The sequence below is a fragment of the Strix aluco genome, chromosome 3 (assembly GCF_031877795.1).
Source record: "Strix aluco isolate bStrAlu1 chromosome 3, bStrAlu1.hap1, whole genome shotgun sequence".
NCBI classification, from domain to species: Eukaryota; Metazoa; Chordata; class Aves; order Strigiformes; family Strigidae; genus Strix; species Strix aluco.
Window position 1 is genome coordinate 28015907 of NC_133933.1, and position 13034 is coordinate 28028940.

Here is a 13034-nt window from a genome sequence, read left to right on the forward strand (position 1 = left end):
AATAGTCTCCTTAGAACTGCCATTTTCTCTATTTTCTATTTTATCCTTCTACAGTTCCACAAAATGTGCCAACTCCCTCAAGAGTTCACAGTATAAATGGTTACAGCATTGAGGTCACCTGGGACAAACCTGCTGGGGTCATAGGTGTAATTGAGAAGTACATTTTGAAAGCATATGAAGAGGATGGTCCCAGTGTACCCATCGCTAGTGCTGAGCTTGCTGACACTAGTATGCTCACAGGTAAATGTTGTTAAGTACCATTTTTTAGGCACATCTAATAATACAGGATGCTTATACTGCCTTTTGTTGAGCTATAAAGTATTGCTTGTCTATTTTTGTGTATACACAGCATAGATAACGTTTGGAAGGGTGGTATTTGTGTCTGTATCTACATACATAGTAATGTGCTGACTTCAGAGAACAATAGAAATTAAGATGCAACACAAATACTAAAAAGCAATTTTATTTAAGGTATGCCTTCCCAACCTATTGATGATTATGGGGGAAATGCTTTTCTTGTTTGTTTTTGCCTGGTATATGTGATTTTTTTTTTTTTTTACCTTCCCTGTTACATCTAGTTCACCTAAATTAACTCTAAATGTGGGTCCCATAAAATACTATTTGACCTGAGGTGTGAAAGCACTTGATATATTTGCCTAATTTTGATCATATAAACCTAACTAATTTCAGTGGGAACTAGGATGCATTTATGTTAATCAGATGCTTTGGTTGATACCAATGGGATGTGGAGGTGGGTTATTATGGAATGAAGGAATCTGGGGCCTTGGGTTTATGTGGTTTGGTCACTGTTGAGCTCTGGATTGTGGACAGGAGCTATCAGAACCCTTGCACATGAGATGTTTCCTGGAATCTAGGTCTTTTTACCCATAGGAGGCAGATGTTTTAGGAAGAAACACTGGATTCTCTGCTACACAGAGAACATTTTGGGACCTCCCTTCTTGTCAGGATAGTGTGAATCTGACTTTCACTTCTCTTAACAGTCTGTCTTTGCTGGCTGCTACAAAGTTGCCTGGGAAGGGAGCACATAATTTGGATTATGTTATGTGATGACTAAATGGGGCAATAGTACAAAATCTTACTTTCATTGACACAAACTGTAACCAAGAGATTTGTTTATACACACTCTAAGATTAATTATATAACAATTAAAAAAGTGCTAATGACATCATGCTCAAAGCTGGTGCGTTCAAATTTCCGTTTGAAATCTTTTGACTATTTGTGAGTAATATGCTTACAATACCAAAACTGCATGGGCTTTCTATTCTTACTGTGATTTCTTTGAAGAACTTGTTGATTTGAATACTCTTTATCTATGCTGTAAAGCAATACAAATTATATTAGTAGGAATTTAAAAGCCATAGTAGAAGCATGTGGATTAGATAGTTTATTCACAGTTGATGGTCAGAACCAAAATTTTGTTTAAATTTGTCGGCATTGTGGCATGATTACGTGTCAGGGGTATGAAAAAGTAAGAGGTTATCTGCATGCAGCTTTCAGGAGGCAGAAGAATAAGACATTCCTTTATATTAAATAGAGATAGTAAATGGATCCTAGTTCTTTAGTCTATTATAGCAGATAGCTGTTGCATACTGCAAAATAAAATGACCCTAAGAATTTAAGAATTGCTGTATTGAAGCATTGACCTCTCTGACAACGTCAGATTGTAGATGCTTAGGAAGAAAATGTAAGAAATGTGCTAAGCATAGAGTGAGTCTTCCTGTTAATATGAATTCAACTGGTAGTTTGTAGAATTCCTGAGCTGAAAGTTGCATCTGGACCATCATGCTTAATGATCTGTGGTAGAATTGTCTTTCTTTTTTTAATACATTTATGCTTTCGGTTTCTGTAACTTGCTATGGCAGTAAGTTTTTCAATTCAGTTTTGTGTGTGGAAGGAGTGCTTTCTTTTGTTATTTATAACTGCTGCCCAATAGTTTAGTTATGTATTTTTCAGTTTTGGCATTGTATGAAATACGTAATCCATGTCCTCATGGTGAGGTCAGAGCTGAGACAAGTGAAAAATTAAATCACTGATCTTGCAATTATTTTACCTTCAGCCTGTTGATTTCAACGAAGCCTACACAGATGGGCTAGTCTGTGGATATTGAGAAATGGTTACCCACAACTGTGAGACTCCCAAGAAAAAGTGTGTCTTTCCCTGCTGAATTATCTTTCCTCATTAATCAAAAGTTAACATAAACACAGAACCCCATCAGAAGATGCTGGTTTTGCTCACTTTCCCTTTGAGTTTGCTGAGAAGGGAAATTGTGCTTATTTTCTCCCTAATTTCAGCAAAATTTCTTTAGAAATTCTTTTGCTGAATTCCATGAGAAGATGCTACAGTAAGTCCAACAGCCAGACTTGCTAATGCAACAGAAGAGAGGAAAGCACCACAGTTCTCAGTGGGATTGCTGATGAAGCAACTCTGGTATTTTTCCACTCCCTCCTTCAAATTTTCATCCACTGTTAAGGCACCACTTAATCTGCTGCTTGTAAATGTATCTGAGGGTACTGGCCACCCCTTTCTCTTATTTTTTTCCTTGCACCTTTTTATACCCATCTGTTGTGTTTTATTTTATACTTAGACTGTAAATTCTTGTGAACAATTACCATGATGTGCAGGAGGGTCCTGAGTCATAACTGGAGCACAGTAACAAAAAATTATTAATAGCATTACCCATTTCCCAAAAGGCTGTCCTGTGTCTGTCAAATTCAGAAGAACCTATTGTACCCTTGTCAAGAAGAAGGGCTGAGCTAAATATTAAAGGTAAAGTAGGTCTTTAAATGAGCGTAATCCCACAGTCTGAAATGCCTATTTCTGACTCCTCAGAAACCAAAATCTTTCAAAATCTGACCCTTGTAATCTTCAAAATGTCAAACTGTTTTTTCACTTTCATCTGAGAAAGGAATATTCAGCAGATTTAAATCCTTAAAATGAGTTTCTGTTGAACCAGGAGTTTATTGGAGAAGGTAGCATATTTCAACATGGTTTTCAGGGTCTGTTTCATAGGATGAGAGTATAAAGCTAAAGTGTAAATTTTGTGGGTTCAAGGAATACTGTGCTAGCCCATCTTGCCTTCAGAGAAACATGTAATAACATTGATACACTTTGGATAAAGCCAGTCACACTCAGTAGAGTAATAAAGGCAGTACAGAGTCATCACATCAAATAATTTTTTTTCCTAAAGTCTGGGTTGCTTTACTCTGCATTCCAGTGCATTCCACATGCTGGCATCAAAATTTGGAATATAAATTAGAATCAGTATTTAAACAAATGAAAGAAGCTTTAGAACACTGGTTCAGTGCGATTTGTGAGCAGCTTTACTTCTACTTTCCTTTGGAATCCAGAATATCACAGAATCATGGGATTACTGGGGTTGGAAGGGACCTCTTGAGATCATCTAGTCCATTCCCCCAGCTCAAGCAAGGTCAGATGGAGCAGGTTTCCCAGGACCATGTCCAGTCGAGTTTTGAATATCTCCACAGATGGAGATAGTCCTCTGCGGGAAGCCTGTTCCAGTGTTGGACCACCCTCACAGTAAAAAAGTGGTTTCTTGTATTCAGGTGGAATTTCATGTATCTCAGTTTGGGCCCACTGACTCTTGTCCTATCACTGAGCACTACTGAGAAGACTCTGGCTGCTTCTTCTTTGTTCCCTCCCATCAGATATTTATACACATTGATAGATCACCCTGAGCCTTCTCTTTTCTGAACTGATCAGTCCCAGCTCTCTCAAACTCTCCTCGTAAGAGACATGCTCCAGCCCCTTTATCATCTTAGTGATCCTTTTGTGTCATCCACAGACTTGCTGAGGGTGCATGCTTCCCCCATCATCAAGGTCATTAATGAAGATGTTGAACAGTATTGGCCCTAGTATGAACCCCTGGGGTACCCACACCTGTCTTGCCTCTAACTGGACTTTGTGCCACTGATCACAATCCTCTGACGCTTCTCTTCTCAAGCACATACAAGAAAAACATTTTATAGTTCAGATTACTCTCATTGTAGAATACATGAGATCGACAGGCCTCTAAATTTTACCAGCTCCCTATTACGGGCAGTGAAGAACACTAGTGAAACCTGCAAATAATATTTAAATAAAATATTTTGCAAAAGAATTCACAAGCATTTGGTATTCCTTTTACAGATTTCTCTTTTGGTTTTGTATGGTTTTTGCAGTTTATCCTGCCTGTGTTATTGCTGCGATAGCCAAGTGCTGAAGTTGTGGCTGCACACGTGATAACGAGAAAATTGTTGTTGATAGCTTCCCCTCTGAATGCCCACGGTCGCCGTTCCCTCCTTCCCTTGACACGTGTTTATAATTACTTTTCACCTTTTAGTCTTTTATGCTTGGCAGATGAATATCTCAGGAAAAGTTAATTTAATGATTTAATATGGTTAATCAAAGTGGTTCGACTGCGCCTTGGCTTTGAAAGCACTCTAGCTAGGGAGTCTCTCAGAAGAGATGGGGCTTCCTGCCAGTGACTGATAGGCCCAGGCTCACCGGCGGGGCCACAGGGCCGGGGGACGCTCACTGCCAGATTGGCAAACGCCCATGTTCAGAGAAATGTTGCCAGCTGAGAGATTCTCCCTCTCGGGGAGGGCTCTGTTGGGCCCAAGCAGGCGCTGCCAAAGCAGCCTGTGGCTCTGCGCCCTGACCATGGCCTCCAGTGGGTTGTGGGAGTCACAGGGCCTGCCGGGGCAGCCCCAGGCCCCACCATGCTGGTCAGGGCCCGCAAGGCCTGGGACAACAGCTGGCGGCAGTGGGGCCGGCTGCTCCCCACAGGCCGGGAGCTGAGGATGGCTGCGTCACACACCAGGGAGTGCCTGCGCTGGCAGGGTGACCCTAAAATCAGCTTGCTGTCTGTGGTGGCTCTTAGAAAATGTTGCTTTCTTTGGGGTACTCTGATCTACATGGGGCCTGTAAGGAATTACCACAGCCAGGTAGTTTGCCACATGAAACTATTAATGAATTACTTGGATATTACTTTCATGCACATGAAATTACTTGAAAGCTCTTGGTTTGCAGAAATAGTTTGCACTCAACACATTCTTATGTTGCAGTTAATTAGATTTTGTAAATTTGTAGAAAAGAATTGCAAACCAACTAATATAAATATATGTACGGCCAGAGCACTAGGAGGACTCCCAAATCCCTACTCCAAGTTGGGACAAATTTCTAATGTTCTAAAACTTTTTATGCAGGTACAAAGAGTCACAACGTACTAACCAGGTTTGGTATATTTAGCTTATATTTACTTACAACTAGGATCTGACAGAACATTTAAAGTAATAAAAGGTGAAACTTTGTATTGAAAATACAGTTTTGAAGAGCTGCTTCATCAAGTGCTTGAACCACACTTAAATACAAGAATGATTGTCTTTCAGGTAAAGTATTTCTCTTTATCATCATTTTGCAGAAGTAACCTTTGGTTAGAAGCACAGATAGATGACAGAACTAAATATTTCCCGTAGCCAGAAGAATGGTGGTATGTGCTTTACAGTGCCAAGCCACAGTGTGTGAGATGTGGAAGGCTGAATCCATCCTTCTCACACGAACGGGTATCATGTACTGAGACCCATGTAATGATTAGGGCTGCAATGCTCATTGTTGGCCTGTTTGTCCCTGTGGGGGTGTCTTATGGAGATTTGGTCTCTCCATCTCTCTCATCCGTATGTACACATATCTCTCTCAGTGGGAGGAGATGGAGGAGTATACCAGAAGTTGCATCTCAGCCCCTGTTCAGATCCCTGTTTGACTGCGGCAGGTAATACAACATAGGGTAGCCAGTAGATCTGTCTGTGCCCCTTAGGTTTCTGTGAGTTGCCAGGTGGTGCTTGAGCTCCTAATGACTCTAAATCAGTACAGAATGTAAGTTTGTATCTCCTTTTATTTAGCTGGCTTTAGCAGACTAGCAGCATATTTTTAATATATGCATTTTAAAACATAAATGATATTAATATTCTGCAATATTAAGGTTCTAACTTGATTGAGTTTAGACCTAAATGAATCTTGTTTACAGTCCAATGCTGTTATATAAATTTATTCATATGAAATGTAAATTGTCTGATTAAATAAACCTGAACATTTTATCAAAATTACATCAGCTCTTGGCTACATACCAATACTTTCATTAATAAAGAGAAATAAACTTCTCAATGTTTGTGAGGACGGGAAGGATTATTAATATGTTTTTTAAAGATATACTTTAAAAAGTTTGCAAAGAAGTTGTCATTCTTTCACTCTTGCAGACTCTAAAAATTAATCCTCCTGCAGAAAATGAACAATAACAGTTATCTGGAAGGATCGAGAGTAACGTAGTGTTAAATTATTACAGAACCAATACTCTCTGTGGTTAATTAACTCTCGGTGCAAAATTGGACTGTTGGGTTAAGGTTTTCTGCAAATTCAAGCAGCGAGAGAGTTGTCTTGTATCATGGGGATTGCTTCTTCAAGACCAGTGGAGCTTGTGTAAGGTTGGTTATGAAATTTTTCTGTTGGGGAAAAAAGGGATCTTCCAAGCCACAGAAATCCAGTAACTAAAGCAAACCTTTTTTTTTTTTGTTGTTGTTCTTGTAAGCCAAAGAGTTGGAACAGGTGACCTCTTGTTCAATAATTCTTCAAAATTTTATGACTCATACTATACTTATGGTAGAAGATGCTTTAAAAATGCAGATGTATGCGACAGATTGATGTGCACAGGCTTTCAGTCCAGAAATGCATATGTAGAAGACACATGTACTTAAACAGTTTTTGCTACAATCTGTCAAAAACACAAAGTCAGTTGAGGACTTCCTTTTCTGGTCAGTGGGCTGTGATTAAGTGTACTGTGGCAATGATGCATCTCGACACACGAGTGACTTTGTTGGACAGATGCTGTACGACCTCAGGCGTTCAAGTTGGCTAAATAGTCTTTAGGTTTGGGGAGGATTTGGTAATTTATTTTTTTTTAAGAGCTTAAACAAGAATTAAAGTAAATCTATAAGGTGAAGTGTTGTTTCAATTGCACTATGCGTATTTCAAAATAGGTCCTTATGAAGTAGAGTGTTAGGGAGGAAACCATGAAAAAATCTGGCAAGAAAAAATCCATTTGGCAAAAAATATACTCAGCTTGTGAAACAAATGGAATTTGTGTGGGTAAGCTCTGTGGTTGACTTCAGGAATCTTAATATTCAGTAGCAGAGCTGAGCTTTCAGGCTGCGTATGAACATAGTGCCTGGTTATGATTAAAATTAGCTAAATTTACCTGTAAAAAAAAAAAAAAATGAACTGGCTTTGCAAAATTGTCCTTTTCCACCATTTTAGCTGAGTGCATTTTTTTGTGGAAGTGAGGAAAAGAACTTTAATATTTGTGTTACATCTGTACGATTAAATAGCTTTTTTGTGTCAGTTGTGTGTGTAGGAAAGTGGGTTTAGTTTTGTTTTTATGGGAAGGCTCCTTCAATAAATGTAAAAAACTCACCTCAGTTTGTATTTGCTTAACCAATTCATTATTCAGAAGTAGAAGTTCTATAAGTTACCATAAACAAGGGTGTCTTTTCATCTCTGAAGATCTGGTGGTGTTTTGAAGCAACTTTCTGAAAAAGCAGAATGACGGATTGGAACAGTGAAGCAGCTGCTTTCATAAAAGTCTTTTAACTGGATGAGGAAACTGCTAAAATGCTATAATTGTCTTTGAATCTATTTTTCAGCGTTTGTGAACAGAACATTAGTCTTCATACTTTAGTGGTAAAACAGGTTTTTTCCTTGATGAGAAGTACTACTTTTTCAGTCAGAGTATTGTGGAATCTGGCTGAGCTACCTAATGTATGAGACCTCCCTTTTAGATGTACGAAACAAAAGAAATGTCTGTTTTATGGAGAAGTGAAAGAAAGAAGCTGGATATTTCATCTTCTTATATATTGTATACGTTAGAATGATGAATGGACTGGATATAAAGATGCAACTAACTCTGACTAGTCCACACGTCCATTTTACCATAAATTCGTTGTTGACCCTCTTCTACTGTCCGTGTCAATGTTTGTATCCCTTATCTGCAAGAATGAACCTAGCGTTTTCTCTCTGACACAACTCTAAACCTCAACTTTAAAATTGCAAATAATTAAAGAACATTTAAATAAAAGTATAGAAAATTAAATACTAGTTTTGCATATAAAGTGGGCTTAATGTTCTAGGTGTGATTCCAGATCACTCTTTTAGACTGTTAACTTTACATTCATATTTAACAAATGACATTATTCAGTTTCATGGGGTCACTGTGTCAAAATGTCTGTGTTAGAACTTTAATTTATTTCCACAGGTTCTTTGAGTGGGCAGATAGGAGTGGTGTGTTAGAATGATTTACTGTCTCTGATTCCCCATGTGGATTTTAAGGCTTGGAACGTAGTCTATGATGTAAATTTTAAGTCTAGATGGATTCAGCTGCTCTGTAGTGGCAGGCTGACTGAAGGGTACTCATATCCCAAATGTGGGAGGCTGACCCTCTTCTTAAATATTGATGATGCCTCTAATTCTATCTCCTGATCAAAGTGACAATTTATCTACCTCTCTCCTGTTAACATTAATAGAATATATGCAAGTGTGGCTGTGGCCAAATTTTACTTTGTTAGCATTCTGTCTTGGAAAGCCTGGTGCACTGTTATCAGATCAACAATTATTCGGTATAGACAAGAGATGCCAGTCTGAGAGTGTGATAACTGGAGTGAGGGAAAGTTTTTTAAAGCTGTCAGCCAACTTCATTGGATCGTAGGCTATTTTTTTAGTACAAAATTTATTTTGCTGTGTTATAAAAAATAATTCACGTGTATCAGTGATGATCTTTGCTATGGGACTGCTGACTTTGTACTCTAAGATAGTCAGGCACCAAGTGTAAATTTCACTGACTGACTAAAAGTGCAGAGGAAATGAGTGGGTAATGAGAGCAGAGCAGCCAGTTCTTTAATTGAATTAAAAGCCGGGTGACACCAATGCAGACACCTGTCCAATTACAGACAGGCCAAGGTGTTTACCATTGCTGTACAAGCGATTTGAAGATGACAGAAATCTTTCCGCCCACAGATTAACATAATGAAGGAGAACAGATTACAGTGGATGCTGGCCAACAGATAGGTTGGCAGCTGAGAAAAAGTAGTTTGCTGAAGTATGTAAATAAAATCTGTGCACTTTCTATTGCCTACCTATGCAGCACATCTGTTTCTTTGTTGAAAGAAAATAGTGCAAGAGTACATGTGAAGGAAAAACAGTAATTAGGAAATGAACAAATTATTTTTTTAAGTTGCTGCCTTTGCTGAATAATTTATTTTTTTTTTTAACATAAACCTCCTGTTGCAAAAGGGTTTATTTGGTTGTGGGTTTTTTTCCTCAAATTCTCTGTGCCCTCCAGAAATCTACCTGTGCAATGTACACTGTGATATGCTGCAGGTGTTTTATATAAAACCTTTCTACTTTGTCAAAAGTAAACCAAACAGCCCAATCCAAACCTTCTACAGCTACGGGCATCTTTCTGAATATGTGCTACTGCAGCTCTCAGTGCCTGAAGCCATTGGTGACCCCACAGAATGTCTTCCATCAGGAAATGCAAGGAGCATTAATTCACTGCTTCATAAGAGAAGAATGCTACAAGTGCTAAACGTACAAATAAAACTAAATTGCTTCCTAAAGCACAGAAGAGTGAATAGAGAGATGGCATATACACTATACCATGCTCCTCTTGACCGAGAACTTGCAAATGTCACAGTTAGAGGATTTGGTTTCTGCATGTGTTTATTTGCAGAAGGTAATTCCAATAATACCTTTTATACTTTCTTGTGTTTAACCATCTATGATCTGGAAATAAGTGCTTTGTACTAAGTCTTATGCAAAAAAGATGGGGTTTTGACTGATGAAATTTCTGTGCTGAAGAATTTACTGTAGATTCCAATATTCCTGCTTTACAGGGATATTAATGCTTTAAACCATCAGTATTTCCTATTTTCTGCCTTTTTGAGCACTTTTAAAAATATTTGCCTTCCATCACAGGGAGATTACAGGCAATTTGCTTAGGTGGTGGCTGACACAACGTTCTTTTTCTTTCCTGTCGCATTTACCTTAGATAGTAAGATGGCACAGCATAGCTCTCCACTGTTAACTGGGGATTTGCAAAATCAAAACTATAACCAGAAAGAGCAGATTCTGATCAACTGGTTTTAGTTTAATACTACTCTGAAGTAAATGTGATTACTTCTGAATATCTCTTTATGTGTATGAGTCGAACTGGACCTCAGAGAACTCAAATAGAAAGATGATTGCAGTGCCAACCTTTAATTTTTTTTTTGATTAGTCACAAGAAAATACACGAACATTACTAATTCAGTGAAATCTAGTTTTCCATGTGAACACATCTGTTAGTAACCACATTCACGGACTTTGATTGTCCCACTCAGAAAATAATATATTTATGCTGTAGCTGTTAACTTCCAGCATCAAAACCTTCAGGCCCTTTTTGTGAGTGTAAAGGGTTTATGTGGGGAAAAAAAGACGTCTTTTAGTGAAACCCAAAGGTATGTTGCATTTCATGTAGTAACTTGCTGAAGAGTAATAATAAGGACTAATTTCTTCTACTTGTTTGTGTACATGTAATGCTGAGAGGATTTGCAGTCTTATTGTACTATGGGACGTTTGACCAAAAATTGTGGTTCTCTAAGGTACTGTTGGTTTTGAAGCTACTTTGCAAAATCCCAGTGTCAGGCAGTTTCAAAACAACATAGTTTGCTATAAATTTTTTTTTTTTAATGAAACACCCCATTGATTTTACTAAAAGCTGTGGGAGTCAAGGTGAGAACGTGATTTGAAATAAAACTTGACATGAATTGGCCTTCTTTTAATTACTATTGCATTTTTATTCCACATTACTTTATTGTCAGACCTACTTTGAAATGGGAACTGCTGATGTTTCTGAAAATGACCGTAAACCACTTTTTTTCCCCATGTAGTCCTTTTGTATATTGCAGTTCAAAATACTGTGTAACTTCCTGAAGTGGTAAGCAGTGATTTGCTACATTCACTACAACAAAGAGCTGATTGATTTGTGGGAATGTATAGCAACTTCTCTTCACTAACATAAGCAGGACCTGGAAAAGCATAAGATCTTTTTTTCTTATAAACCTTTGGGTATTGTGTCACCTGAATTATGTTACTGTAGTAGTATAGCAAATATATGGTCTATGTGCTGCCACTGAAGTAATGGAACACAAGTGGGATGTTTCATATAAGAAAGAGATTTCAATTTATGGATGAATAGGAGCAACATTGGAGAGGAAGTATTAAAAAAATTTGCACTGGGAGACAGTGAAAATTCCTTGGAAAAATAAAATGAATAGCTGAAAAAACTTTGTGAGGCAGGGACTAAGAAAAAACCTCTTTTGTTGTCACTGTTACATTAAAATATACACCTCAGTCTTGAAGTAGTGTCTTTTATAGTAAGCATAACTAAAGAAACTTAGCTGCATCATTACTATTAAGAATAGAATAAAATAACATTTACTCTTAATTTATTTTACAAAATTTAAGTCATGGCATAATAGGAGTGAAATCTTAAAATAATTTTTCTTTTTCGCCTGTAAGAGTGGAAGCCTGTAACAGAAAACTTCATCTTTTTACTTCTGTCTCTGTATGTATGTAATCAGTCTGTACACTGTACATGCATTACACCTTGCTTTCTTCTGTTGCAGGCGTATTGACAGGCTTGCATCCCTTCACAAACTATGCTGTAACCCTAACTGCTTGCACTTTGGCTGGCTGTACTGAGAGCTTGCATGCATTGAACATCTCCACTCCACAAGAAGGTAAAGTAATTTCAAAGGTCTTGACTTCCACATTTCAGTCATGAATAATAAAACAGGAGAAGAGCTAAATGCTGCAAAGCCATTTGCTGGAAAACCCCAACCTAATTTGATGACAAAGTGCATTGCCAGACCATAATTGCTCCATTTTTTGGGGGGGTGCGAAAATGAATCAAACTCCATACCCTTTAATGACATGCATCTTTAATAGCTGTAATGCAGATTAATGGGCTTTTTAATTGCTGTTACATTGTTCATGCAAGAGCCTTGTCATTAATATGAAGCATCTGAAAGATTAATGAAAGCTTCCTCATTTTACTATGGCTCAGAAGTAAATCTAGAGACAGTCTGACTAAAAAGAATTGATTGTATGGCACAGTATGAAATTGAGAATCAAACGGTTGATTTCCATGGTTTCTTTTAACTGCTAAACACCAGCAATAGGCAACAATTATTTCAGTGTGATGAAACCTCCAAATGCCGATTGAGTTATTTATTAATCACTGTTCAGATTTTCCCTTTTTTTTCTAAACACTTTTACATGTTGTGCTCGAACTTAAAGGTTGTGAGTGCAAATTAATGTTTTCTATGCTTACACTAAGAACTAGTGCAGGAATAAAGAGAAAATACATTACAATTCTGACTTTACAGACTAGGCTGATAAGTAACACACATCAATTATTGGAGCAAATGCTCCCAAAATACCTGTGACACATCTAACTCCATTCTCAATTAAACATAAAGTTCACATCTTCTGGTTCTATCATCCTAAAGCCATGTTAATCCAGTTAAAATCATCAGTTACTCCAAATGTGTAACAGTTAAATAATGAAGACTTTGACATGTATTTATAGGACAGTGGTTAATCTTCCATGATGTGGAGTAGTTTTCAAATTTCCCTCCCTCCCACAGTTCTTTGGTTTATCTTCTCATGTAAACTGGGTAGTAATACAGTACCAATAAAACAAATAAAATTTTAGCATGAAGTTATGGGAATTACAACCATAATGATTAAAAGAATGCTGGGATGTTGAACTGCTGCCAAAGCAGGTAGTCATGCAAGGCATTGTCCTGATGGGACTGTTGTGAAGATTGCAGTCTAACATTGCTAGAACAGTGTTTTGATGTGGACATGTTAGCAACTGCCAGCAGCACCAATCAAATAAAAATCCAATTATCTCCTCTTGGAAGTTC

General features: G+C 37.7%; 1 protein-coding gene across 1 annotated transcript in view; it reads left to right on the forward strand.

The window, feature by feature from the left end:
• The window catches only part of USH2A (usherin), a 390731-nt gene that overhangs the window by 158400 nt on the left and 219297 nt on the right, over nt 1-13034 (forward strand). The window contains exons 29-30 of the mRNA XM_074817915.1: nt 55-240; nt 11730-11843. Of these exons, the coding sequence (XP_074674016.1) occupies nt 55-240; nt 11730-11843 (300 nt within the window). The remainder of the gene's footprint in view (nt 1-54; nt 241-11729; nt 11844-13034) is intronic.